At 67.6% G+C, this 22088-nt stretch overlaps 3 protein-coding genes across 8 annotated transcripts in view; all 3 read left to right on the top strand.

Moving 5' to 3' along the window:
* The window catches only part of FLNC (filamin C), a 59201-nt gene extending 50603 nt beyond the window's left edge, over positions 1-8598 (top strand). For all 6 annotated transcript variants that reach the window (XM_073328955.1, XM_073328953.1, XM_073328954.1 and 3 more), the window contains 11 exons: positions 697-849; positions 1113-1235; positions 1580-1822; positions 2562-2831; positions 3145-3282; positions 3893-4008; positions 4542-4674; positions 5081-5257; positions 5719-5937; positions 6200-6409; positions 6859-8598. In XM_073328955.1, the coding sequence (XP_073185056.1) occupies positions 697-849; positions 1113-1235; positions 1580-1822; positions 2562-2831; positions 3145-3282; positions 3893-4008; positions 4542-4674; positions 5081-5257; positions 5719-5937; positions 6200-6409; positions 6859-7046 (1970 nt within the window). In that variant the 3' untranslated portion in view covers positions 7047-8598. The remainder of the gene's footprint in view (positions 1-696; positions 850-1112; positions 1236-1579; positions 1823-2561; positions 2832-3144; positions 3283-3892; positions 4009-4541; positions 4675-5080; positions 5258-5718; positions 5938-6199; positions 6410-6858) is intronic.
* Positions 8599-11452: 2854 nt separating this feature from the next.
* Positions 11453-12608, top strand: ATP6V1F (ATPase H+ transporting V1 subunit F). The gene is given in 4 exon segments (XM_073328951.1): positions 11453-11697; positions 12318-12402; positions 12404-12433; positions 12435-12608. Coding segments are annotated over 4 exon segments (360 nt in total). The 5' UTR covers positions 11453-11539; the 3' UTR covers positions 12522-12608.
* A 4912-nt stretch (positions 12609-17520) lies between these two features.
* Positions 17521-19717, top strand: SPMIP1 (sperm microtubule inner protein 1). Its single transcript, XM_073332162.1, is given in 3 exon segments — positions 17521-17904; positions 17906-17996; positions 19030-19717. Coding segments are annotated over 3 exon segments (519 nt in total). The 5' UTR covers positions 17521-17583; the 3' UTR covers positions 19137-19717.
* Positions 19718-22088: the final 2371 nt, after the last annotated feature.

Raw genomic sequence — 22088 nt, 5'->3', positions numbered from 1 at the left:
CCAGTGCAGGGGGGGGGCTCCTGCTGGTGCTGTGGGGATCCCAGGCACTGTGCTGTGGGGATCCCAGGCAGCATGCCCGGTCGGGGGCTCTGGCTGGCGCTCTGGGGGTCCCAGGCACTGTGCTGACGGGCAGCGTGCCCTGTGGGGGGGTTCCGGCTGGTGCTGTGGGGGTCCCAGGCGCTGTGCTGACGGGCAGCGTGCCCTATGGGGGGGCTCCGGCTGGTGCTGTGGGGGTCCCAGGCGCTGTGCTGACGGGCAGCGTGCCCTGTGGGGGGCTCCGGCTGGCTCTGTGGGGGTCCCAGGCGCTGTGCTGACGGGCAGCTTGCCCTGTGGGGGGGCTCCGGCTGGCTCTGTGGGGGTCCCAGGCGCTGTGCTGACGGGCAGCGTGCCCTATGGGGGGGCTCCGGCTGGTGCTGTGGGGGTCCCAGGCGCTGTGCCGATGGGCAGCGTGCCCTGTGGGGGGCTCCGGCTGGCGCTCTGGGGGTCCCAGGCGCTGTGCTGATGGGCAGTGTGCCCTGTGGGGGGCTCCGGCTGGCGCTGTGGGGGTCCCAGGCGCTGTGCTGACGGGCAGTGTGCCCGGTTGGGGGCTCTGGCTGGCTCTGTGGGGGTCCCAGGCGCTGTGCTGACGGGCAGTGTGCCCTGTGGGGGGCTCCGGCTGGCACTGTGCCTCTGATGCTCACGCTCACTCGTCCCCAGGCTATGGCGGGCTGGGCCTGTCCATCGAGGGGCCCAGCAAGGTGGACATTAACTGCGAGGACGTGGAGGACGGCACCTGCAAGGTGACCTACTGCCCCACCGAGCCTGGCAACTACATCATCAACATCAAGTTCGCCGACAAGCACGTGCCAGGTGCGGGGGGCATGGCTGGGGCACAGCCAGGCTGGCTGAGACTGGCCACCGGGGACGGCGGCCTGCCAAGGGGAATGTGGTTCAGTGGAGCAGCTAGAGTGGGGGGAAGGGCTGGGAGCCAGGACTCCTGGGTTCTATCCCCAGCTCTGCTCCTGAAGGCAGAGAAGCAACCCAGGTGGCTCCTGGGCATTGGGGAAGCCGTTTCCGTGCCTCGGTTTCCCCTCAGCCCAGGGGGCGCGGCTGACTGGCATGTCCGTGCACAGGGAGCCCCTTCACGGTGAAGGTGACGGGCGAGGGGCGCATGAAGGAGAGCATCACGCGCCGGCGCCAGGCACCCTCCATCGCCAGCATCGGCAGCACCTGCGATCTCAACCTCAAGATCCCAGGTACAGCCTGGGGGGGAAACGGGGGGCGGCTCTGCTCCGAGGGCCTGGCCCGGGGCCCCCAGCCCTGTGCCCTATGCAGCCGGGCAGGAGGGAACACTGATGTGGGTCGGGGGGGGGGGGGGCTGCCTGCCCCGCCTGGGCCCCTGGCAGGAAGGCTGAGCCCTGTGGATGGGGGGCCAGGACTGGGAGCCTTTCGCAGCCCTCGGTGGGCTCGGGGCCGGGGTGGAGATGACGGGGAGGGCCCTTCGCTGGCTCTGGGGAGGAGCAGGCACTGCGGGGGGCGGGCGGGAGACGGGCGGGGGCCCAGCGCCCCCCCCTGATGCCCTCCCCCCGGCGTGGCGCAGGGAACTGGTTCCAGATGGTGTCGGCACAGGAGCGGCTCACGCGGACCTTCACGCGCAGCAGCCATACGTACACGCGCACGGAGCGCACCGAGATCAGCAAGACGCGGGGCGGCGAGACCACGCGGGAGGTGCGGGTGGAGGAGTCCACGCAGGTCGGCGGGGCCCCCTTCCACAACGTCTTCGGCGACTTCCTGGGCCGCGAGAGCCTCGGGTCCTTCGGCAGCATCGCCCGGCCCCAGGAGGGTGCGTGCCCGGCACGGGGCGGGGGGCACATGTGTGCCTTATCCATGGGCAGCAGCATGGCAGCTGTGGGGGGGCGTCCTGCCCTTGGGGGGCACTGGGGGAGGCGGCTGCCCCCCTGTCATGCACAGGGCAGCCGGAGCTTGTCCCTGGCTCTGCCAGGGCAGGCAGAAAGGATGGGGCAGCGCTGGGGGTCTCATGGGCGCATCGGGTTTGCAGGCGCGTCCCACGCAAACGTGTCGGTGTCTTCCACGCCTCCGGGTGTGCGAGCCACGAGGCACTAGGGGGCGCTGTGCTGCCGGGGGTGCTCTCCCCTCACAGGCAGTGCTGGCCCCGATGCCCCAGGGTGGCACTAGGGGGCGCTCTGCTGCTGGCCCCATCTCTGGCCGTTGTTACCCCTGGCTCTTTGCCCCTCGGGGGCGTTAGCCCCAGTACCCTGCCCAGATCCCAGGGCAGGTGTCTCCATGCCCACTCCCTGCCCATTCAGCCCAGGACCCTCCTTCCTTCCTGTCCCAAACTGCCCTGGGGCGGGTGCCGCAGCTGCCAGCCAGCTTGTGGCTCAGCACCCCCCGAGTGTGGCAGGCAGAGCCTGTGCCCGCAGGGGCCGTGCGGGTGGTCAAGTCTGCAGATGCCAGACAGGTGGTGCCCCGCCCCAGAGGTGGCTGCATGGCAGTGCTGGCGGCAGGGGGAGGGCCGCAGGGCTGTGATTGATTGACGGCCCCGCCCGTCTCTCATTGCCCAGGCGAGGCGGGCGCCCCGACCATGACGGCCCAGGTGACCAGCCCGTCGGGGCAGACGGCCGACGCGGAGATCATCGAGGGCGAGGACAGCGCCTACAGCGTGCGCTTCGTGCCCCAGGAGATGGGCGCCCACACCGTCCACGTCAAGTACCGCGGGCAACACGTGCCTGGCAGCCCCTTCCAGTTCACCGTGGGGCCCATGGGCGAGGGGGGCGCCCACAAGGTGCGTGCTGGGGGCACTGGCCTGGAGAGGGGCGTCGCTGGAGTGCCAGGTAGGGGGTGGGCACTGCGCCAGGTGGGCACCAGAGCCCGCAGGGCTGGAGGGGAGCATGGGGCATTGGGGGTGGGGGGAGAGATTGGAGGGCTTGGGCATTGGGATGGGGGCGGCTCAGGCATTTGGGGGGGCTTAGGCATTGGGATGGGGGCGGCTCGGGCATTTAGAAGGGGCTTGGGCATTGGGATGGGGGCAGCTCGGGCATTTGGGGGCGGCTGGGACGTTGGGGGGGCAGCTGGGGCCCCAGGGGAGCTGGAGTGTAGGGTGTGCTGGGCCCAGGACCTGCCCCTGACGGCGCGCTCTGCCCCCAGCCGAGTTCAGCATCTGGACGCGGGAGGCGGGCGCCGGGGGCCTCTCCATCGCCATCGAGGGGCCCAGCAAGGCCGAGATCGCCTTCGAGGACCGGAAGGACGGCTCCTGCGGCGTCTCCTACATCGTGCAGGAGCCAGGTGGGTGCGGGGGGCCGGGCCCTGGCTCCTCACTGCCCCGCCAGCCCCCCACCAACCCCCCGTCTGCCCCCCGTCTGCCTGGCTGTCCTCCATAGCCTGGGCTGCTGCCACCCGTGGGTCAGACCCCTCTTGTCCCGCTGTGGGGCGGCCGGCGGTGCAGAGGCAGGCAATCCCTGGGCTCCGTCCTCTGCACATTGCTCCCAGGCGTCCCCCCACCAGCATGGAGGGCCCTGCACGTCCCCACAGCCATCCCACACCCCCAGCCTCCTGCTCCCAATCTGGCAGCTTTGGGGGACAAAGGAGTCCTTCCCCCACCAGATCAGGCTGCCCCTTTCTACCCCCAGACCCCCACCGCCTGCGGGGCCCCTTGAACCCAGCCTGGCCGGCTCTCTGGGTCCTCTGGGGCCAACTGCCTGGCCTGGGAGCTGCAGGACTCAGCCCCCAGGGACTCGGTGGCCCTGGGGCCAGCACCCAATCCCTGCTCCCGTCATGGCGCCAGCCCTGGGCCCATGGGACCCGGCACAGGTCGGCAGCCTGGCCTTTAGAGCTGCGCCGGTGCCCCGGGCTGCCGGGCCTGAGCCTGACCCGTCCCGCTGGCTCTGCTCCCCAGGGGACTACGAGGTGTCCATTAAGTTCAACGAGGAGCATGTCCCCGACAGCCCCTTCGTGGTGCCGGTGGCCTCCCTCTCCGACGACGCCCGCAGGCTGACGGTGACCAGCCTCCAGGTACCACGTGGCCAGCCTGGCGGGGGGGCGGGCGCTCGGTGCCAGGGGCCAGTGCACAGTGTTGGCACCAGAGGGATGCGAGCCACGGTCCCACCAGGGCCGCTCAGTCCCAACTCGCAGCCCCCTGATAGCCCAGCCCTGAAGTCCCCCTCCCAGCTCTGCCGATACCCCTCAATCCTGACCCTCAGCCCCCCCACCCCGCCCCCCCCGCCAGGGCCCCTCAGTCCCAACCCGCAGCCCCCTGCATATCCCGCAGCAGATGGGGGGATTGCATTGGGGCCATGGTCCCTGCAGCCTGGGAAGACCCCAGAACCGCGACCATGTGCCCATCTGGTCCGGGGGGGGCAGATTTAGCAGGGGGCAGGGCTTTGACGTGCCCACTGCTGTGGGTCTCCCCCTGCCCCCCTCTGTGCTGGGGGGTGATGGTCCCACCCTGGGTTAACCCAAGGCTCCACTGGCCTCCCCCCGGGAACCGGCCCCTGCCACTCCCAGCATCGCCCCGGCCTCGGCGTCACCCCCCTTTGCCATTGCAGGAGACGGGGTTAAAGGTCAACCAGCCAGCGTCCTTCGCGGTGCAGCTCAACGGGGCGCGGGGCGTGATTGACGCCAAGGTGCACACGCCCTCGGGCATGGTGGAGGAGTGCTACATCTCGGAGCTGGACAGCGGTGAGGGCGCCCGGGCTCAGGGCAGGCGCGAGGGTCGGGCCATGGGCAGGAGGAGGTGCCCGGGGCTGGCCAGATGGGCGATTGCACCAAGCCTCCGGGCCGGGAGCGGTTTTGCCCCACGGGGGCCTGGAGACTCAGAAGATGCAGAGCCAGTCACTGGCCTGAGGGTGGCGCCGTCTTAGCTGGACCCCAGTGAGCAGCCTTGGCAGCCTGTGCCAGGCCGGACGGGTTCCTCAGAGCCGCTAGGCGGGTTCCTCACACCCCCTGAGCCTTGGGTGGGCTGGACGGGTGCCGGCGAGGGGCTGGGCGGGTTTCTCGGACCCACCGAGGCTCGGTGTGTCTTCCGGGCCAGGCGGGTGCTGGTGAGGGGCCGGGCCGGGCTCTCTAAGCCCTGCTCTCCCCCCAGATAAATCCACCATCCGGTTCATCCCGCGCGAGAATGGCGTGCACTCTATCGATGTCAAGTTCAACGGGCGCCACATCCCGGGCAGCCCCTTCAAGATCCGCGTTGGGGAGCAGAGCCAGGCTGGGGACCCGGGCCTCGTCTCGGCGTACGGCCCAGGCCTGGAGGGCGGCATCACAGGTAGGGGCGTGCGGCCCGCTCCCAACCCTGCCGCCGGCTGCTCTCCGCAGGGGGGAAGGACGCGGCACCGGCTGGTGCCCTTGTGCCTGGCCTGGCGCCACTCGAGGGAGGGGATCCAGGCGCTGGAGCCAGTCCCCGAGCCTGGATGGGAGCCTGCCAAGGAGATCCAGCGGGCAGTGGGGTGGGTTGGGGAAGGGGGCACTCTGCCCTGGGCTGCCCCCACATGTGCTGGCACTTGGGGGACTGTGCCCGTCTCTCTCCCAACACCCAGAGGTGTAACCCTCGGAGGTTGGTATCTCCCCCTTGTGGGCACCCACGGCCCTCACTGTCCCCGGCTCCGCGTAGCTTCTGGCACTGCAGCCCCCTGCCCCTCCATTGCGGAGGGTCCCTGCTCCTGGCACCCGGGGTCTGGGTCCGGCAGGCCCTGCCCCCGCTGCGCCCTAACCCCTGTCCCGTCCCAGGCGTGTCCTCGGAGTTCTTCGTTAACACCGTGAACGCTGGCTCGGGCGCCCTGGCCGTCACCATCGACGGCCCCTCCAAGGTGAAGCTGGACTGCCAGGAGTGCCCCGAGGGCCACCGAGTCACCTACACGCCCATGGCGCCCGGCAGCTACCTCATCTCCATCAAGTATGGCGGCCCCCAGCACATCGTGGGCAGCCCCTTCAAAGCCAAGGTCACAGGTACGGCCATGCATGGGGAGGGGGGTGGAGCCTGGCCACGCATGGGGAGGGGGGCGGAGCCTGGCCACGCATGGTTGGTGGGGCAGGGTCCCAGCCATGCCCTCCGCTGGGGTGCAGGGGAGGATCCTGGTCGGGCTGGAGGGCGTGAAAGGTGGGTGTGGGGCTCAGGCAGCAGGGGCTGGCTGGCTGGAGGCTGCAGGCCAGAAGAGGGTCACCGCGTGGGTGGGGGTGGTTGGTTACGTGTCCCCCTGCCCCTCTCCAGGGCCACGTCTCTCCGGCGGCCACAGCCTCCACGAGACGTCCACTGTCCTGGTGGAGACGGTCACCAAGTCCTCGTCCTCCGTGGGCAGCAGCTTCAGCTCCATGCCCAAGTTCTCCTCCGACGCCAGCAAGGTGGTGGCCCGGGGGCCCGGGCTCACCAAGGCCTTCGTGGGCCAGAAGAACACCTTTACCGTGGACTGCAGCAAGGCTGGTATGGGAGGGGGCGGGGCCTGGCCTCATGGGGCGGGGTCTAGTGGGAAGGGCAGGTTCTGGCCTCCAGGGGTGGACCTGGTGGAGAGGGATGGGGCTTAGTGGGGAGGGGATGAGCCTGTCCAGCAGGGGGCAGGATTAGTGGGTCACATGGCTGGGGGAGGGGCGCTAATGTGGGGTGAGCTCTATGGGGCACAGGAGGTAACTCAGCAACCAGGTCTCCTTGGGCACCGCTGAGGGTCAGCGTGAGCCCCCGAGAGCTGGGGGGGACGGTGGGCGGGCATATGGGGGGAGGACGTGGGCCCTACCTCCATCGCTGTGGCTGCCCGGCTTCCATGGGGTTTCTGGTGCTCGGGGCACTGTGCTCTGCAGGGACCTGGCCCAAGCTGAGCCCGCCCCCCCGGGACACGCTCTCCTCCTCACCCCCAGCTGCGCTCTCTGCCCCCCCAGGCACCAACATGCTGATGGTCGGTGTGCACGGCCCCAAGACGCCGTGCGAGGAGGTGTACGTCAAGCACATGGGCAACCGGGTGTATAACGTCACCTACACTGTCAAGGAGAAGGGGGACTACGTCCTCATCCTCAAATGGGGCGACGAGGGCGTGCCGGGCAGCCCCTACCAGGTCACCGTGCCCTAGCCAGGAGCCAGCGCCGGGAGCTGCGGCGCCTCCCCTGGGCACGGCGAGGCGCCCACCCCCTTCCCCTCCTCTCTCTCTCACACTCACTCACTCACACACACACACACACACACACACGCTTCCCCCCCCTTCCCCGGCCGGTGCCCCACGAACTCCGTCCCGTCCACGGGTGAAGAGCCATCAGCCACGGACTCCACTGTCCTGCCCGGCACCAAGGACTGTTCTTGTCCAACGGCACCCGCCAGCTGCCCACAATGCTCCTCTGCGAGGCTGCCCTCCAGCTGCCCACAATGCTTCTCTGCAGGGGCACCAGCCAGCTGCCCACAATACTTCTCTGCGGGGCCCTGTTAGGGGCATTGAACTGGGTGAAAGGAAGAGAGGAACTTTTTATAGTGGTTTTTCATCACTTCCTCTCTCGCTTTCCTCCAGTACTAGCCTAGCTGGAGGGGCAGAGGACATGGCCAGGGCACAGAGCGGGCACAGGCAGGGCAGAGGGCATGGCTAGGGTGCAGAGTGGGCACAAGCAGGGCAGAGGGCATGGCTAGGGTGCAGAGCGGGCACAGGCAGGGCAGAGGGCATGGTCAGGGTGCAGACTGGGCACAGTTGGGCACAGCTAGGGCACAAAAGGGGTGGAGGGCATGGCTGGGGTGCAGACCAGGCACAGATGGGGAGGAGGGCATGGCTGGGATGTAGATGGGTGCAGGGCATGGCTGGGCACAGACTGGCAGAGAGCATGGCCCAGGGCATGACAGGGCAGATGAGGTTGTAGACAGGCTAGGTTTGAGCAGGAAAAGGGCCAGGGGCAGGAAGCCGCTTTCCAGGGTTGGGGCTCCCGGTTGTACGTGAGCAATGGGTGAGCTGCTGTGGTGGTGGGGGAGGGAGAGGTCAGTGTGCACCCTAGGGCTCCTCTCCCCACTCTGAGCGAGAGGCTCAGCCCTGAGGACCGAGGGAGGTGCCTGGGAGGGGCTGGTTGGAGGGTGCCACCAAGGGACATGCCAGCCCAGCTCAGGGGGAGATTGAGGGGCCCCTGCTTCACAGGTGCTGAGAGGGGCTAGGCCAGTGGGCAGGAAGTGTCTGGGGTCCGCTCCGCGAGCCCAGAGCAGCAGGCCGTGGAGCCGGTGCCAGGGAGGGGAAACCAAGTGGGCTGTGATACCCACCAGGCCGGAGCCCACTGGCCCCATGCACACAGCCTGGAGAGCCAAGCCCTGGGGAAGTGGGGAGCTCCCAAGGGTGCTGGGGGCCTGGTAGGTGTCTGGTCATCCCCTGCCCTTGGCCAATGCCTGCTGTGCCCTTCTGCCCCTCCTTGGCCTCTGGTGCTGCCCACTGCCTCCCTGGGCTGCTCAGTGGCCGACTCGCTGTCTGGCTTCTGATGCTTTTTGAAAAAAACCACACCCTAAAAATACCCCCGCCCGGGTGCCCGGCCCCGGTGCGTGGTCTGTGAGTGCCTCTGGGTGTGTACGGGCGAGGGGAGCCCCTGGCGCTCCCGGCTTCGTTCTCTGCCGAGCGCCGGGGCCGGCCACCTGCCAGGGAAATAAAGTGACTTGCTAAGGTGCTCTGTGCTGCTGCCTGTGTGTCCTGCGCCGTGGGGCCAGGATGGGGCGACAGGATAGGCCCCCGCCCCAGCCGCTCCCAGTAGCAGGGCTGCCTCCGTGGCCTGGGGCCGTTGCTCCCCAGGGCCAGGCATTCCCAGCCCTGTGCCAAGTCTTACCCACCCAGCCGGGCCCCGCATGCTCTGGCACCCACCGAGCTGGGGGGAGCTGAAGGGCAGACGGAGCGGCTGGCCCCCTCCTGTGTAATGTTAGCCTCCGGCTGGTTCATCCCCTCCCTTCCCTGCCCCCCCCCCCCGATTCTCCATGAGTGGGGCTGGCCGGCGGCCCGGGGTGCTGCTCTGGGACTGCTCCCGAGGAAGCCAGGCAGGACTCTGGGGGAGCCTCCTCTCCAGGAGCAGCCTGTCTGCAGGACACACAGCTCCCCCGGCTTCCACCTTCCTGGGTCTGACCTCGGAGCCTTCAGCCTCCTCTGCCCTCCGTGTGCTTCCCCCAGCGAGTCCCCCAGGCGGGGTCCTGGGGGGCCAGAGGGTCCTGCCCCCCAACTCCGCAGTCAAACTGGACTCTCAGCCAGCCAGTAACACAGAAGGTTTATTAGACGACAGGAACGTGGTCTAACACAGAGCTTGTAGGTACAGAGAACAGGACCCCCTCAGCTGGGTCCATTTTGGGGGGCCGTGAGCCAGACAACCCCGTCTGCACTTCACTCCTCACCCCAGCCAGCCCCAAACTGAAACTCCCTCCAGCCCCCCCTCCTCTGGGCTTTGTCCCTTTCCCGGGCCAGGTGGTCACCTGATTCCTTTGTTCTCCAACCCTTCAGTTCTCACCTTGCAGGGGGGAAGGGCCAGGCCATCAGGTGCCAGGAGACAGAGTGTCGGCCATTTATGTACCCTGGCCCTGTGCTCTGCAACAATTACCCCCCTTATCCCACCACCTAGAGACTTAAGTAATGCCTAGGGGAAACTGAGGCACCCTGACAGTATTCAGAGGAAACATTAGGAACAGTCCCACTTCGTCACAGCTTGGCGACTCCTGCCCCTGCTGCCAGCTGCACTGAGCCCCCCAAGGATGGGGCAGCCGTGCCTTGCCAGGGGGTCCCGGTTTAGATCGGGAAGGCCGAGAGACTGTGGCACAAACAGCGGGTGCAACAGACACTGGTCAGGGCCAAAAAGTGGTGCCTTGCTCCTGGAGCTTGCTGGGGGTGGATCCCCCTAGATGGGGCCAGCAGCCGACCCCCATGGTGCCCCCTAATGTGGGGGCTGGGCATGGGCCCTAAACACAGGACCAGGCTACCCAGAACCCAAATTATGGTCTGGGCTACTCTGGATTAGCTGGGTCCCCCGCCCTGTGGAGCCAGAGCTGGTGACCCCCACTCCCCCCAGGAGCTGGGGAACAGCCCGGTGGTTGCCCCGTGGCTGGCACAGTTCAGTGCAGTGTGGCCCAGCTGGCGAGGGGGGGGAGGGAAGAGCCAGGTGCCTCTGACCCGCCCCCCCCCCCGAGGCTAGGGTCATGCACAGCGGCTGCGGGTTGAGCTGGGCTCCCTGGGCTGGCCCTGGCCTGCTGGCAGGTGGCTCCGTAGCGTGATGCCATCAGTGCAGGCCCAGGGTTCCCGCCTCCCGCTCACGTGCTGCCGGAGTGGCTGCCACCCCGGGTAGGGCGGGTGCGCCAGACTCCCAGGCAGTGCTCTGCCCGGGGGTTTGCCAATCGGGCCGCCCAGAGGAGAATGACGCCGTGGGGTCCAGAACCAGGCCCTGGCTCGGCAGCGAACAAAGGAGCCTCTGCAAACGTTCCCCAGGGCGGCTGAGCACCCCACAAATCAACACCCCTCGCACCATGGCGCACGAGGGCCTGGCCCTACACGAGCTCTGGGAGCGGACGGGTCAGAGCAGGGGGCTGGAGCCAGGACTCCTGGGTTCTATCCCTGGCTCTGGGAGGGGAGGGGAGTCAAGTGGTTAGAGCAGGGGGACTGGCAGCCAGGACTCCTGGGTTCTCTCCCAGCTCTGGGAGGGGAGGGGGGTCTGTCATGGACCCACATGGTCAGCGCTGTGTCCCCAGTTTTGACTCAGTCTCTGGGAGGAGCCCTTCAGTGGGGCAGACTCCCCAGGGGGCTCACGGCCTCCAGGCTAATCCCCGCCGTCTCAGTGTGCCCTGAGGCTGGGCCTGCAGCCCCCCAGGCTCCCCCCCCCCCATGAGCTCTGCTCAGGGCGTCCCACCGCGGGGGAGCCGTGCAGGGCCTCTGGGGACTGGCCCCGCGCCCGGCATCTGCGGCACCGCGGCCCCGGCTGGCAGCACAGGTGGGTGTAGGCAGTAGCGGGCGCCCCGCCCAGGAGGCCTCGGGCAGCCCAGAGCCCAGCCAGGCCAGGCCGCAGGGAGCCCCGGGGTCAGGCTCCCTCAGTCCATGGTCCGAGTCCACCCACCCCTGCCCCCCGGGCCCTGTTCCCGCAGCTCCGGCCCTGCGGCCGGGCGGGGGGTTCGGCGCTCCGGGGGCACCGGGTGCTCGGGGGCATGCCCAGGGCCCAGGGCCCAGCCAGCTGGGGCCACCCCGGTGAGTCCTCCCGGCCCTGCCCCGCTTGGGAACAAAGCCGCACACCCGGGAAACTGAGGCACGGCCAAGCGCCAGAAGAAATGCTACAAACAATTCCCACTTCGTCACATGGTCTGGGGGGTAGAGTGGGGGGAGGGGGCAGGACTCCTGGGTTCTCTCCGAGCTCGGGGGGGGGGGGGTCACAGCGCACAGGCGCAGGAGGCCGCAGGCAGCGCCCGCGCACGCGTGGAACCGCTCCGCCAGCCTCCCAGCGGTCGGCGCGAGATGCGCATGCTCCGAATGGCGGGGGGCGGGGGAGCCAGCCGCGCACGCGCAGGCGGGTGCTGCAGGGGCCGGCCGCGCCTGCGCCGTGCGCGCCGAGGGTCTCCGGGGCCGGCGGCGAGCGGCGGCGGAGTCGAGCCATGGCCGGGCGGGGGAAGCTGATCGCGGTGATGGGGGACGAGGACACGGTGACGGGCTTCCTGCTGGGCGGGGTGGGCGAGCTCAACAAGCACCGCAAGCCCAACTTCCTGGTGGTGGAGAAGGACACGAGCCTGACCGAGATCGAGGAGACCTTCCGGTGCGCGGCCGGGACCACCGGGGCGCGGGGGGGGGGAGCCGGGCGGGACCACCGGGGCGCGGGGGGGGGGGGAGCCGGGCGGGACCACCGGGGCGCGGAGGGGGGGGCAGCCGGGCGGGACCACCGGGGCGCGGGGAGCCGGGCGGGACCACCGGGGCGCGGGGGGGGGGGGGGGGCCGGGCGGGACCCCACCGGGGCGCGGGGGGGGGGGGGGGGCCGGGCGGGACCACCGGGGCGCGGGGGGGGGGAGCCGGGCGGGACCACCGGGGCGCGGGGGCGGGGGGAGCCGGGCGGGACCACCGGGGCGCGGGGGGGGGGGGGAGCCGGGCGGGACCACCGGGGCGCGGGGAGGGGGAGGGGGGGGAGCCGGGCGGGACCACCCGGGGCGCGGGGAGGGGGAGGGAGGGGAGCCGGGCGGGACCACCGGGGCGCGGGGAGGGGGAGGGAGGGGGTGCGGGGAGCTGACCCTGGAGCTGCGGGGGACCCAGGAGTCCGGCTTTGCTTTGCAGGTTCCCTGGGGGGTCTGCAGGTGATGGTTTGGGGGGGCAGATGCTGGCTCGGGGGGGGGGGTGTCAGTTCCCCCTGGTGCAGCCCCCCCCATTCCCGCTTCCCCCCCCCAGGAGCTTCCTGAGCCGCGAGGACATCGGCATCATCCTGATCAACCAGTTCATCGCGGAGCTGATCCGGCACGTGCTGGACGCGCACACCCCGCTCGCTGCCCGCCGTGCTGGAGATCCCCCTCCAAGGAGCACCCCTACGACGCCGCCAAGGACTCCATCCTGCGCCGCGCCAGGGGCATGTTCACCGCCGAGGACCTGCGCTAGGGGCTGCGCTGCCCGGCCTTGCCGGCCCCGGGCTCCGGCCGGCTCCCTCCCTCCCTCCGGCCTCGGGCCCGGTCGCCCCAGCGGGCCCCAGCTGAGCCCCGGGGGAGCGGCCCCTCCTGCCGTTCTTCGGGGGCACGGAACAGCATCTGCCCCTCCCCAGGGCTGAATTGCTGCAGCCCCCTGTGCTGGGGCGTCCGGGCCCAGACTGGCTCCCGGGGGGGGGGGGGGGGGGGGCGTTTTGGGCCTACGTGGCTGTCCTCCCCCACCCTGCTCCTCTGACCCCCTCTGGGGCTCCAGGGGCCTCCCACCAGCTGTGGGGCTGAGGGCCAAATGCACCCAATCCATGCTGCTGCCCCCGAACCCTCCCCGAGCCCCTGTGTGCTGGGGGGCAGGGGCTGTGTGCCAGTTGGCATGGGGGGGCAGCAGCAAGGTGGGTGCCAGAGCTGGCCCATGCCCCTGGCTCGGCCGCACACCTCCCGTTTCCCAGAGCCCCGGCTCCCCCTGTCCCTCCGTGTGCTGCTGGCGGATCCGCCTCGTGTATGTTCCTGTGACGGTTGAGCTGTTACATTAAAGCAGAGGAGCCCCCCCCTCCCTCACCCCCGATTCCTGTGCTCTGTGCTGGGGCAGACGCCCTCCCGAGCCGGGCTGCGCCCCAAAGGCCCTGGTGTGGGCAGAGCACCAGCACGGAGGGGGCTCAGCTGGAGGGCGAGGGGTTAAAACCGAGCCAGGCTGAGGAGCTGGCCTGTGCTGAGCTCCCTGCCTGTCCGGGACAGCTCCTGCCGGATGGGGCCAGTCCCAACCCAGCTCCCGGTTCGCTGCACTGGCATTCTCCCGCCTGCCGGGAGCTTCCTGGTTAGGCCGGTCACTTGCCCGCAGTGGAGATGGGGGGTGTGCGCGCAATCCTGACCTCCCCCCCCACACACACACACCTGCCCCCTCTCCTGCACCTGCCCGTGGCGGGGGCTGCGGGGAGGCTGGCGGCTCTCGGCAGTCACCAGCCTTCGCTCCCAGTGACGCTCTGCCAGCAAACCTCCTCCCCAGGCAGGCGCTGGCTTGTCCCCGGCGGGAGGGCTGCTTATGAGCCCGTCCCATGACCCCGAAAGGGGAAGTGGCTGCGACTCACCCGCATGCGGCTGTGAGGAGCCAGCAGCTGCCTTGTCCTCAGCACCAGCCCGAGGCCTGGTGGCCCTGACCTAGGCGGGCGGCATCCAGGCTGGCCTGGCTCCTGGCCCTGACCTAGGCGGGCGAAGGGATGTGCAGCGACCTGCACCCCTGCTGACCGCGCTGCGGAGCCACGGCCCCAGGGAAACCGGCTGCGGAGCCGCGGCTGGGCCGGTAGCTGACCAGCGGGTGATGCCCTCTGCCCTTCCAGCCTGGCCCTGCCGGTGGCACCAGCTAGTTCATGAGCGCAGGTGCTGGGTGGGGAGTGCCAGTGGCTGGTGAATCTGCTGCTCCTGAACGGGAGGAGGGGCCGCTGAATATGGGTGCTGCTGTCTCCTTGCCCCCGGGCTCTCTCCCTCTCCCTCTCCCTCCCTTGGTGGCTGCTCCTCTCCCTGCCCTGGCTGCTTCCTGCCTCCCGGGTTCAGTTTCACCATGTCCCAGCTGGCTGCAATGCTGGGCAGAGCCCTGAGGGGAGGAGCTGGCCCTGTGCCAGCTCCCTGCCCGCATGGGACAGCTCCAGCCGGCTGGGGCCGCTCCCAGCCTGGTTCTGGGCCTGCCCTCCTGCCTGGGGGCAGCTCGCTGTCCCCTGCCCAGACCTGGCTCTGCACAGAGCGTGACAGACCCAGGGGGACCCTGCTGCTGCCGGCAGGGCTGGGGCGGTGGAAGTGCTGAGCCCGTGTGGGCCGGCTGCTGCTGCAGAGCGGAGGGAGAGCCAGGGAGGGACTCTTTAGCCAGGCCACTATGCCCGGGGTGCTGGGAGCCGGCCAGGAGCTTCCACGGTCGGTGTTACAGGGTGCCTGCGTGGCAGGGGGGCGCTAAGAGCGGCCTGGGCAGATGAGCCAGGAGGGCACTGAGCTGGGGCCAAGCGCGGCCCAGGGGGACTGGCTCAGGGCCAATGAATTAACCATTGGCACAGCTCAGCAGGGCTGGGGGTGGCATGGTTTATACAGCGAGCTGGGCTGGGCTCTGGGCTGGGGTCAGGGAGATGATCACAAGGGGGGGGTCTCTGGGTCTGCCCTCAGGCGGGTCTGCTAGGGAAGCCCAGCAGCCCACCCCCATTCCAGGGCCAGCTGAGGGTGCAGTGATGATGCCCCCCTGCTCCTCACTCCCTGGGCAGGCCGAGCGGAGCCCAGGTGCTCTCTAGGGGGCATGCTCTGCCCTGGGGCATTGCCCACCAGCCAGGCTCTAGGGGTGTTGGGGCCTCGCCAGTTCCACGGCCTGGTGCTGGCAGCCCTGTCCCAGAGTTTGTCAACACAGAGCCTTCCCCAGCCCCCGAGGTGCCAGCCTGGGGCATGTGCTGCTCTGGGGGACATGATTTGAGCTTGTGTGTCAAGAGCCAGAGACGGCCTCTGAGCCCTGGGGAACCAGGGGCCGGGGAGCCTGTCTGCTCTGGGCTCCAGCCGCCCCCTCCCCACCCCATACACTGCCCATCCTGTGGGGCATTCAGGTTAGGGGCTGTGCCCAGTCTATGAGGCCTGAGGGGCACCCCAGGTGGGTGACCCCTCCTAGTGGGGCAAGAGCCCCCCTATCCAGCTGCTATCTGAACTGCATCACCCCGTGCTGCTCCCCTCTGAGGGTGGCCTAAGCTTCCTGTATGCCACTGATCTGCCCCCTGCCTAGCTGGCAGTGCCTTTGGGGGACCCCCTGCCCTCTGCACAGCTTGCTTCCTTCCAGCCTCAGGCTGCCCCCAGCAGAACCTTGGATCCTGGCCCCAAATACCTGCAGCCAGGCACTGACCCTCCCAAGGTCAGTCTGGCAGAGCTGGGAACCCAGGAGTCTGGGCTGCTAGCGCCCACCCCAAGCACAGCACCTGCCCCCTGGAGCTGGCATCTGCTGGCGGGTGCCATCTGCTCTGGATCCCTCTGCAAGTCCTTGGGGGGGCGGGGGGTATTCTAACAGCCAGAAGTACGGGCCCAGGTTTAATCCATTGGGGCTTGTAGCCCTCTCCCCCCCCCCCCCACTCCCAGTCCCCTGACTGCCTGACCCTTATCCACCCCTCCCCGACAGCCCCCCAGGACTCCCATGCCTTATCAAACCCCCCCCTGTGCCCCGACCACCCCAGAACCTCCACCCTATCCAACTGCTCCCTGTCTCCTGACTGCCCCCCAGGGCCCCCTGCCCAACCCCCCCACTGCCACCCCCCTTACCATGCCCCTCAGAGCGGCAGGAGCTCGCAGCCCTGGGAAGGGGCTGGGCTTTGTACCAGGCCACTGCAGAGCTCATGGGGGACACAACGGAGAGTATCAGTTCAGGACCAATGGCTTAGAGCAGGGCAGTCACAGCCCAGAGCTCAGTGTCCTTTATTACTAAGGCGCCAAGCCGGCCCGACTTCGGTCTCACCCCACTGGCTAACCACAAGTCACACAAGCAATTCCCTCGGACACACCAATGTCCCCACCAGCGCCGCACGTTATGGGGGCGAATGGTTATGGAAACCAACACCCCAGTGACAGAAGAAGGTTCTCTCGATCCCGAAGGAGCACGCCCCAGACCCAGATCAAATAATAACTTAGATCTTACCCAAAATACACGCTTACAGCCAATTCTTATTAAGTCAACTAAAAGGTATTTAAAAAGAAAAGAGAGAGTTGGTTGAAAGATCAAGATACAGACAGACTTGGGTTCAATTTCTTGAGGTCCAGATACAGAGCAGAGATGAGCTCATAGTTGCCAAAAGTCCTTTTAGAAATAGGCCAGAGGCTATACCCCAATGTCCATATTCAGGGTGACTCCGGTCAGTGACTGGGGATCTCCATCCTTATGGCTCAGGGTTTCCCCCTCCTGAACCCAAAGCAGATCTGAGATGAAGAAGGATCCTGTCCCAGGGTTTTTATACATTTCCTGCAGCCTCTTGGCCTGAGAAAACAATACGCTTAACTTTCCTTCTCCCAAACATCCTGGCAATTAGCACAGGGTCATTTATCCATTAACCCAGCGGTGGGCAAACTATGGCCCGTGGGCGGCCCACAGGACCATCCTGCCCGGCCCTTGAGCTCCTGCCCCTCCACCGCTGTCCTGCCGCTCTGAGGGGCATGGTAAGGGGGCGGCCGTGGGGGGGTTGGGCAAGGGGCCCTGGGGGGGAGTCGGGACAGGGAGCGGTTGGATGGGGTGGAGGTTCTGGGGTGGTCGGAGCACAGGGGGGTTGGATAAGGCGTGGGAGTTCCTGGGGGGCTGTCGGGGAGGGGTGGATAAGGGTCGGGGCAGTCAGGGGACTGGGAGCAGAGGGATTGGATAGGGGGTGGGATCCCGGGGGGGGGCGGTTTGGGGTGGGGTCTGGCCCTGGGTCAGGCTGGGAGGTAATTAACTCTTTCTGGCCCTGTCACCTTTCAATGAGACGTTATATTACACTCATAATGTCACCGGGGGGGGGGGGGGTGACTCCCAGAGCATCCCCCCCTTTCCCATCAGCACCAGTACAGCCTTGGCCCATCTGATCCTTGGGGCAGCTGGTCTCCCCCCCACACACACTCACCGAGGTGCCACGGGGGCAGCCAGCATGTGAGCGCGATGCCCAGGCTCAGTGCCCCCTGGGCTGGCCGGCAGGGGCCGCGGGCAGCCGCTGCTGATGGAGGGCACCGCTGGGGGGCTGCTCCGGGTGAGATTCAGACGTCCCTGCCCTGGAGCCATTGCTGGGCCCCGGAGCAGGGCAGCAGCCGGGTCCGTGCCAGGCAGCCCCTTGCCCCCTGGCCTCTGTGAGCTCAGGGGTGTGATGCGGCTGCCATGGCAACACAGCTGACAATGGTACCAGCAGGGACGGGACCCGAGCCCCGGACTTGTGCCCACAGGGTACCCGGTGCAGGAGGCCCTCGGGGCGCAGCTCAGCCTTGCCGCAGGGGGGCCCCCGCAGCTCTCTCGGGGCAGGGGCGGGCGTCTGAGCGCAGGGCGCCCGGGGGGAGCCAGCATGGCGCGCCCGCTGAGCATGGACACGCTGCAGCAGGAGTTCTGGAAGGAGCAGTACCTCCAGGAGCTGCGGCTCCGCTTCCGCTGGCGCCAGCGTTTCGGGGCGTCCGTCAAGGCCAAGCAGGAGCAGCGGCGCCGGGCCGCCCGGGAGCCGCTCAAGCTGCCCGCCCTCCGGTCTCCGGCGCCCGTGGCCCAGGCCCAGCGGCCGCCCCAGGCGCCCGCCGGGGCCGCCCCGGGCATCCCGGAGGGGGAGATGAAGCCCGTGGCGCCGGAGGTGCGGAAGCTGCTGTACCAGGGCATCTCCCAGGACGGCGAGGGCCGGGCGGCGGTACCTGCGGCTCCGCACGACCTGCGGGCCCGAGGAGAAGTACTACACCCCCGTCACCACCAACTTCCTCTACGGCTGGCAGATGGGTGAGCCCTGCCCCCGCCTCCCGCCTGTGCCCGCAGGGCCGTCTCGCCCCATAGCCCGGGGCTGCACTGGCGGGGGGGGGGGGGGGTTCTGCGGGGTGGCGCTCTCCCCTCGGGGCAGTGCCTCCGGAACGGCTCCATGACGCCGGCTGTGACCTCGCGGCGGGCTGGGCCAATCAGCACAGCCGGCCTGAGCTCGTTTGCGTACAGCAAATCTCTTGCGGCTGGCGCTGTGGGCTGGGGGTTCCCAGCCCCTTCCCCCACGGTGTCGGGGCACCTGGCTGGCACAGGTTGGGTTTGTGCTAATGACCTGGGGGTGGGGGCAGCCCTGCCCTCTGCTGGATGGGATGAGATCTCGTCTGCTGTGTGTCATAGGCCCTATAGTGCTGGGGTGTGATGGAGATTCCCCTCTGGCTCAAGAGGCAGGGCCGTGGTTCTTGGCCAGGAGGCTCTAGTGCTGAGGGGGCCTGGCCTGCGGCCCAGCACCAGCTGCGACAACCCCCCGAGCAAAGCCCACCAGGCTCTCAGCATTTTGCAGCTGCAGCCAGGTGCCACGTGGGCTCTGGAACTGCGATGACAGTCACCATGTCCCCTCAGCCTTCACATGCTCTGGGCCCGCCTCCCGGGGGTGGGAGGTCTCCCAGCCAGACTGGCCCAACAGCTTCCCCAGCTGCCCCCCAAGCCAACTCCTCTGCCCACGGTGGCCTCATGCCCCAGCCCTTCACCCTTGCCAACTGGAGCATCAGCTGCCGGCTAATAGCCCAGCGAGCGGCTCTGCCCGGGGGGGGGGTGCCAGGGCTTGGGGTTAAAGCCGGGGTCCCCTCTTGGCTCGCTGGGCATGCAGTGGGGGCGCTCTGGGGTCACCCCTGTGACAGGGGACACTCACCAAGCAAGATCATGGGAGCCCAGTGCTGCCGGGGGGGAAGGTTGGCAATGAGTTGGCAATGAGTCAACTCGGGGGTCTGGGGTTCTGGTCTGTCACCCCCCAGATCATTGCCCCCCCAGCTCACCGCCCTTCCCTTGTATCTCTGCCCAGGGAAAGTCAACGTCTACGTGCCCCCGTCGCCCAAGTGCCGCATCGAGAGCTTCTTCCGCAAGAATGGGGTCTTCTCGCTGCTGGACCCACGCGATGTGGCCTTGTGAGAGCCCGACCTCCCCTCCCCCGCCATGGGGCTCTGGGCCTGGGCCTGGGCCAGTCCCCCCACCCCTGGATCACGCTGGCTGCTTGGGACGCTGGGCTCTCCTAACACGACCACCTGGTGCTGCCCTGCTGACTCTGTGCATCCTTCACCCACCCGGCCGGGCACTAACCAAATGTAGGGCCCGGGGGCCTCCCCTTTAACCGCCTCTGTGCAAAGCGGCATGCCAAGGCAGCTGGGCCTGGCTCCCGGATCTGGCAGAGCCTGACCCCGTCTGGCCAGTGCCCAGCCTGTGGCTGCCAGGGCCCCTCCAGGCAGGGTCAAGGCTCTGGGAGTGGCAGCCGGTGAGGGTCAGGCTGGGCACCAAGCCCTGCGGCGAGTTCAGGGTGGGCACAGGCAACCAGCAGGGCCTGGCACGTCCTTCATGGTAACAGCCCCAGAGCCGTGCCAAGGTGTCACGGAGTGTGGGGGAGTCCAGGCCCTGCACCCCTCTTCCTGGGATCCACTGAGACTCTCAGCCAGCCAGTGAAACAGAAGGTTTATTGGACAACAGGAACACAGTCCAAAACAGAGCTTGTGGGTACAACCAGGACCCCTCAATCACGTCCTTCTGGGGGAGCAGGGAGCTTAGACCCCAGCCCTGGGGTTCCCTGTGTTCCTCCACCCAGCCCCAAACTGAAACTAACCCCCCCAGCCGGTTCCCTGCTGCAGCCCCTGTTCACATTCCTGGGCAGAGGTGTTACCTCCCCCTCCCCCTCCTGGCTCAGGGGACAGGCTCTCAGGTCTCCCATCCCCAGGGCACATTCCCAGGTCAACACTCCCCCCTCCCTGCTGAGTCACATCGTCACATCTCTCCCCCCTTCGAGACTGAACTGAGCGGGGTCACGCTGACCAGTGACCTGGGGAAGTTCGGGGCCCCCTCTCCGGGACAGCGCATCCGCTATCAGGTTGGCACTTCCCTTCACGTGGACCACGTCCATGTCGTAATCCTGCAGGAGCAGGCTCCATCTCAGGAGTTTGGCGTTGGCTCCTTTCATCTGGTGCAGCCAGGTCAGGGGAGAGTGGTCGGTGTAGACGGTGAAGTGCCGCCCGAAGAGATAGGGCTCTAGTTTCTTGAGGGCCCACACCATGGCCAGGCACTCCTTCTCGATGGCCGCGTAGTGTTGCTCCCGGGGTAGCAACTTCTTGCTCAGGTACACGATGGGGTGTCTCTCCCCCTTTTCATCCTCCTGCATTAACACCGCCCCCAGTCCCGTGTCTGAGGCGTCGGTGAACACCACAAAGGGCTTGTCAAAGTCTGGGTTTGCCAGAACTGGGCCACTGACCAGAGCCTTCTTCAGCGCCCGGAAAGCCACCTGGCACTGCTCGGTCCAGACCACCTTGTCTGGCTTCCCCTTCTTGCATAGCTCCGTGATGGGGGTGGCGATGGCGCTAAAGTGGGGCACAAATCTTCGGTAGTATCCTGCCATCCCAATAAAGGCTTGGACCTGCTTTTTGGTGTGGGGAGCGGGCCAGTCTCTGATCACCTCCACCTTGGCTGGTTCCGGCTTTAGGCGGCCGCTCCCCACCCGATGGCCCAGGTAAGATACTTCCGCCATCCCCACCTTGCACTTCTCCGCTTTTACAGTCAGCCCAGCCCCCTGGAGTCGGTCCAGCACTTGTCTAACCTGGGACACGTGGTCCTCCCAGGTCTGGCTAAAGACACAGATGTCATCAATATACGCCACGGCAAAACTCTCCATCCCCCTCAGGAGCTGGTCCACTAGGCGCTGGAAGGTGGCCGGCGCTCCCTTGAGGCCGAAAGGCAGGGTCAGGAACTCATAGAGCCCCAGAGGGGTGATAAAGGCCGATTTCAGTTGGGCATCTGCATCCAGCGGCACTTGCCAGTAGCCCTTTGTAAGGTCCATGGTGGTGAGGTACCGAGCTCCTCTCAGCTTGTCTAGGAGCTCGTCCGGCCTGGGCATGGGGTAGGCACCAGATACAGTGATGGCATTGAGCTTCCGATAGTCCACACAGAACCGGACCGACCCATCCTTTTTGGGGACCAGCACCACCGGCGAGGCCCAAGGGCTGGCAGATGGCTGGATCACCCCCAAAGCCAGCATGTCCCGGACCTCTCTTTCCAGGTCCTGAGCAGTTTTCCCTGTGACTCGGAAGGGGGAGCATCTTATCGGCGGGTGTGACCCTGTCTGCACCTGGTGGACAGTCAGATTAGTGCGTCCAGGCTGGTTGGAAAACAGCTGTCGGTACGGATGCAGCACCTCCCTGACCTCAGCTTGCTGGGCAGGGGTTAGCTGATCCGAGAGGGGAATTGTTTCCAGGGGGAAACCAGCTCTGGTCCCAGGGAATAGATCTACTAAAGGGTCATCTCCCTGCTCTTCCCACTGTCCACACACGGCCAACACCACATTCCCCCTGGCATAATATGGCTTCATCATATTCACATGGTACACCCGGCGGTGGTGCGCCCGGTTTGACAGCTCCACCACATAGTTTACCTCATTGAGCTGCTTGACGACCTTGAAAGGGCCCTCCCAGGCGGCCTGTAGTTTGTTCTTTCTCACTGGGATGAGAACCATCACCTGATCCCCGGTGGCGTAGGCACGGGCCCGTGCCGTGCGGTCATACCAGACCTTCTGCTTCCTCTGGGCTCTGGCCAGATTCTCCCTGGCCAGGCCCATGAGTTCAGCCAGTCTCTCTCGGAAGATCAGGACATACTCCACCACTGTCTCTCCATCGGGAGTGGCCTTCCCCTCCCACTCGTCTCTCGTCAGGTCCAGGGGGCCCCTCACCCTCCTGCCATATAACAGTTCGAAAGGCGAAAATCCGGTCGACTCCTGGGGCACCTCCCTGTACGCGAACAGCAGGTGCGGTAAGGACTTGTCCCAATCCTGTGGGTGCTGGTTCATAAAGGTTTTCAGCATCATCCTTAGCGTCCCGTTAAACCTCTCCACCA

The sequence above is a fragment of the Lepidochelys kempii genome, chromosome 1 (assembly GCF_965140265.1).
Source record: "Lepidochelys kempii isolate rLepKem1 chromosome 1, rLepKem1.hap2, whole genome shotgun sequence".
NCBI lineage: Eukaryota > Metazoa > Chordata > Testudines > Cheloniidae > Lepidochelys > Lepidochelys kempii.
Note: the sequence above shows the minus strand (reverse complement) of the source record. Positions and strands in the feature narration are given on the sequence as shown.